The 5,653-nt window shown below is 42.9% G+C and overlaps 1 protein-coding gene across 1 annotated transcript; it reads right to left on the reverse strand.

Annotated features, from left to right (window-relative positions):
• Positions 1-344: 344 nt before the first annotated feature.
• On the reverse strand, positions 345-4,227 carry LOC309340409 (2-oxoglutarate receptor 1-like). The gene is made up of 2 exons (XM_081859164.1): positions 3,569-4,227; positions 345-1,399 (listed from the first exon to the last, which is right to left on the reverse strand). Exons 1-2 carry the CDS (start codon positions 3,583-3,585, stop codon positions 346-348), a joined length of 1,071 nt encoding a protein of 356 aa, XP_081715290.1. The 5' UTR covers positions 3,586-4,227; the 3' UTR covers position 345.
• Between the last annotated feature and the right edge of the window lie 1,426 nt (positions 4,228-5,653).

Genomic DNA, 5,653 nt, shown 5'->3' on the forward strand with positions numbered 1-5,653 from the left:
CTATACAACTGAATTAAGGGCTCTGTGTTTGCCACGCCTTTCCAAAGACACATAGAAGAGCCTATATCCCATGAGGCTGCTTTACTCAGCAGGTTCATGTGAGCCAGAGATGGAGAACCTGTGATCCTCTAGATATTGCTCGAGTCCAGTTCTCATCAACCCCAGCCAGCATGAGCAGTGGTCGGAGATGATGGGAGTTGTAGTTCAACAACATCTGGAGGGAGTTAGGTTGGTTCCACACCCCTGATAAAAGCCACTCTTAAGACTGGGCAGCTGTGTGCAGCCTCTTTCTAACTGTTTTAGGAGACAACCAGTACCAGAGGTTCTGAAGAGAAATGCATCCGTTCACAATTTTAATATTCCAGATCTATTGAAGTCACTGCTACCCCCTGTCTGTTGCATTAAGTGGCTCAACTTGCATCTCAGAAGAGACTGAATGGCTTGCTGGAAATTATCGCTGATTATGGCGTAAAGTAACAAGTTCCCACAGGTGTTCAGGGCAGCCAGTGGCCTGGATAGAATGTAGGCAGCATGGATATGGTTTTCAATATCGCAGCTGACTCGGTACAACCTTAGTTCAATCCGAAGAACCCTAAAAATATGGAAAGGTAGAAAGCACACATAAAAGACTACCAGGAGGAAAAATGCAAGTCTACGAGCCTTCTGCTTATAAGGGTTTTGAGTGTGGGGCCCTGTAGCCAAGGTATAGATGATCACAGTGTAGCAAAGAGTCACCGTTATTAATGGCAAGTAGAAGGCCAGGCCAGTTAAAAACCAGTTGTACCACCGGATAACATCCACGTTTTCAGAACTGGTAAGGTCGAGGCAAAGAGATTTGTTCTCCTCCATCGTTGAAGTAAACAAAAAGTTGAGAGGACCCATGGCCAGCAGCGAAATTACCCAAGATGCAACGCAGGCTGCAACAGCCCATGCCTTTTTCCGGACGGAAAAAGACTGTATTGGGTGGACAATTGCAATGTATCGGAAGATGCTGAAGCAGGTCAGGAAGAGGATGCTGCTGTACAAGTTGAAGTGGAAACCAAAGCGGATGAACTTGCACATGAAGTCTCCAAAGACCCAATGCTCTCCATTGGCGTAGTAGTGAATCAAGAAAGGAAGGCTGGATAAGTACAGGAGGTCTGTGCAGGCCAAGTTGAACATGATAATGGTGCTGCTTTTCCAGGGCCTCATCTTGAACGTGTACACGCAAATCGCCATGATGTTGCCTGGGAATCCCACCGAGAAGATCATGCCATACAAGGGTGGCAGGTAGGATTTCCTGAGTCCGTGCACGTCGTCCGTGCAGTTCTCAACAGCAACTGCAGCGTAGCTTGGCAGCGCGCTGGTCTGGTTGGTTGCATTTTCAAAGGCAGTTGCGTCCATAGCAACCATTGTGAGACTTCACGAGGGCGGGAGAGAGAAAAGAGGGTGGGTTTGGCTTAGACAAGTTTCAAAAACGACATGATCATGTTATTTTGCTATAGGAAGAAAACTTCTGGGGATGCAGTTAAGTGCAATATAATCAGGGTGGTTAGCTCTGTGAAATGTTCTCATGGTTTTGTTCCCCAAGGATGTAATGCATCCAGAGAGAAAGAGAGAGGACACCCGCTGCTGCATGCCTAAATACTCGACAGACATGGATGGAGAGGGTGGGCTGTCTTTTCCTCAATTCTCCTCCTTCCTTCCATTCCCTCAAGACTTGGAATGGAGGAAAAATTGAATTCATATTTCTGTTAAAAGCGAACTCACCAAATTTGCTCTTTCTAAAACAATACAAGAGCTGAAACATGACCAACCATTGAAATTTGCACTTTGCACTTTTCTGAATTTTGCAATGCAAGCAATATATATATATATATATATATATATACACACACACACACACACACACACACACACAGCCGAGCAATATGCAGTAAAATCCCTGTACGGTGGTACCTCTGGCTACGAATGTAATTCGTCCCGGAGGTTTGTTCTTAACCTGAAACTGTTCTTAACCTGAGGTACCACTTTAGCTAATGGGGCCTCCTGCTGCCGCCGCACCGCCTGCACACAATTTCTGTTCTCACCCTGGGGCAAATTTCTTAACCCGAGGTACTACTTCCAAGTTAGCGGAGTCTGTAACCTGAAATGTTTGTAACCCGAGGTGTTTGTAACCCGAGGTACCACTGTATTAAAGTGTGCATGTAAGTGCATATATGAGTGGAAAAAATGTATAAAATCCATTGTGCTGCTTGCAAGAATATGCATATTTGTCAAACCTGCACATTTTTTTTAAGGAGAAATTCACAATGGGAGAAATAATTTTTCGTAAGGACCCCACCATCCCAAATCACAAATATGGAGAACTGAATTTAAGATTGGAAAAATGAGAAACAAAAAGAACCCCGAACTGGCAGATCCCTCCCTCCCTGCTCAAGAGAGCTTCACACACCTTAACCCCAAGGAGGTTCTCAGAAGCCTGAAATTAGAACAAGTACGTGTGGAAACTGCTGGTGGTTGGGGGTGGGGAAGTTGGGTATATGTGTTGAGCCTCCATCTTTAATGAACCCCCACATTTAGGGTGCTGTGCACCATAGGAGCATCTGCAGAAATAGGATCTACGCAGGCCTATAGCCAGCCTCCAAGTTTGGGGAATGGGGGAGAGCGGATGCCAGAAAAGCAGAGAGGCAGTTTACACATTAATGTATTACTTAAGATTCATTCAGGCTATATTAATGATGATAATGAATATCATTGCTACCGGTACCTGTGCAGGCCTTGTTGCAGGTAAGAGGGCAACTATTTCTGGGGTTGCCAGAGTACAGCCTCCTCCTCCTCCTCCTGCCTTTCCTTCCATTCTTCACCTCTTTGATTTCCTCCTTCCACCAACCCACCCTCTGGTTGCTTTCCTACCTTCCCCCCTTTTCTCTTCCTCAGCTTCCCTTAACTCCTGTCATTTCCTTGTCTGCCCATTCTCGGTCCTTCTCTTCCTTTTATGTTCTCACCAGGACCTTTTAAAGGCAGGGGAAGGGAATTTCCTAAATTTTAAATTATTTGTAAAAAAGGGGGGGAGGGCCCCCCCAGCTTCCCTCTGGCTACAGGCCTGGGTTCTGTATTCAGATTTTATTGGTTAGATTGGCTCTGTTTTTTTAAAAAAATATGTGATTAAAAAGGTGCATTCTGACTAACCAACCCCCCTTTTTTTAAAAGATGAAGTTGATTTTAAAAAACAAGCATTTAAAGTAACTGCAGGTAGCAAGTACAGACTTGGAACAAGAGGTCCCTTTTTAAAAAAAGAAGTTGGTTTTAAAAAATAAGCATTGCAAGCACTGACTTGGAACAAGAGGTCCCTCTTTAACTCTCACACACAAGGGAATACTACTAATGGCTCCTTCACTACCTCTGCTGAGTTTGTGCATTTTCTGCATTCTCACAATCCCCTAATAGCCAAGCCAGCACATGATTTTGCATGGGATTTGTTGCATGATGCTGTAATTGGCATGGAAATCCTGCGTTATAAATCATGCATCGTTTAACATTCCCCAACTTTCTCTTGGTTGTTTTTAACGTCAGAAGGTTTGTGTACCTGTCAGTGATTTGCATCCCCTCTGATCCTCTTCATGGTTGGAAATGAGAAGGCAGCAAACTAGTTGGCTACAAAGGGAGCTGGATGACAAAAGACGACACTCCTCAACTACTGGAGCAACTCTGAAGTTCCATGGAGATCCATTTCCATATTTGCAGGGAGACAGAGAAACAAATGCTTGCACTACGGTCTGGAAAGGGAGGAACTCTGCCCTGCGTTGACTCCTGTACAACATAGTGCAGCTCTATATGTTTGTGTCTAGTTGTCTCCTGTCCCACCCTTTGCAGCAGAAACTGCTCACAGCCTGTCCAGTTTCGCTGTTATGGGTGTTTAAGGTTTGCCAGGCAATGTTTCATGGAGGAAAGGTGATGAATCAGTCATATAGCTCTCACCATCCACCTGGGAAGATTTCTCCCACAGGAATGTAAGCAAGCCATCGTTCTTCCATGTAGCTCATTGATGTGAGCGAAACACTTTAATCCTAGTTTCCTCCAAGTGTCTGTTTATGCTCCCTGTGCAATGAATTCCTTCTGCACCAAGAAATAAGAAGCTTGATAGCCGAGAGGAGCAGAAATGGAGAAATATATTCACTTGATTTGCCCTCTGCTTCTAATGATGGAATGCCACCCTGTCATCGTAGACCAACTGTAACAATCAGAATAATAATTAAGGAATTATGTAGAGGCAGGAAGATAATAAATGTACTGAACATTGTTCAAGCCCTACCTAGTGATCTAAGAAGGCCACAATTTTCATTCTTAACTGTCTTTTTCATAAATTTCCTACTTCCCACAAACAAATCAGAATTCATGCTGACTTAAAAGAGCCAACATTGTCTATCCTCTCCCAAACTTTGTGCAAAGAAATCAGGATGAATGCTCAAAAAGTGGGTTATCTGGAATCAACCTTAATTTCTAATTTCACAGAAGTATTTCTTGGTCCTAAAATAAGATCTTGCTGTCACTTTGTTTCTATAACCATGTCAAAGAACTGCTACAGAAGTGTTGGGTGGAATCTACACACATATAAAAACCTGCTTTTAAAAGTGTTTTTAAAAATACATTGAATTTTCCATAATGCTCACCAGTGCCATTAAGTGTCACATTGTATATTGCACTTAAAACACACTTAAAACATTTTATTTGCAGCTGTATAGCTGAGTCCTTGGTGTGGGCAGGAGTAATATATCAAGATCTAGAAAAGCCTCAGAGCCTGTGACAGGGGAAAAAGACTCTGATTTCAGAAACAGGTTGGCAGCTGTCTTCCTTACTTCTGCCTTTTGATTCATGTATATGCTCTGCAGAATCTGTTTGATTAATGACATGGACCAGAACTGGATAAACTACAGTAGTGAATTAAACAAAATGCATTCGGTTATGTACACTATCCATTTACAGAACTGTGTGTTTCTACTTGGTGCCATACCTAAAGTCAGGCGTGTGAAACTTTAGCGATGACATCAAAAGTCTGAAATTAATATATTTTGGTTTGACACTTTTGAATAGTTCAGTAACTTTGTATACTGTTTTTGACAAAGGTGGCTTTAATCTGCATGTCCAAAACTGTATTTTTAGGAGTGTTGGATCCTTTCTTTAAATTAAATGGGGTGAAATTGTCACTGGAGTCCAAATTAGTGGGTGGGTGGATGGATGGATGGGGATACTGCATTTATATTCTGCCCTCATGACTCTGTTCCCAGGTGACTTACATACACTATGAAAAATACAAAGACAACCCAAAGTTTAAATAGTTTTTAAAAAATCAAATTAAAATTAATACAAAATAGCACCCACCTAACAAAAATCGGCTTTAGACCTATGGACAGTTTGCAAAGCCAGCCCCAGGCATAAATGAAGTAATCGAACCATGAGGTTATCCAATTTTGGACAACTGGAACAAGACTCTCTGTCTCCATATAGCTGTGTGCTTGACAAGTCAACTATGTGCTCCTCCCCAGTCTTACTTTTTCACTCCAAATGCCTCTCGTTTCTCTGCCTGCCCATTTTATGCCTGCTTGCTTCTCTTCTGTGTAACAATCTGCTTCTGTTTTGCGATAGGCTCCCTTCTCTCGGCTCTCCCCGCCAC

This window comes from Podarcis erhardii, assembly GCF_964252035.2.
Source record: "Podarcis erhardii genome assembly, chromosome: 4".
Lineage (NCBI taxonomy): Eukaryota > Metazoa > Chordata > Lepidosauria > Squamata > Lacertidae > Podarcis > Podarcis erhardii.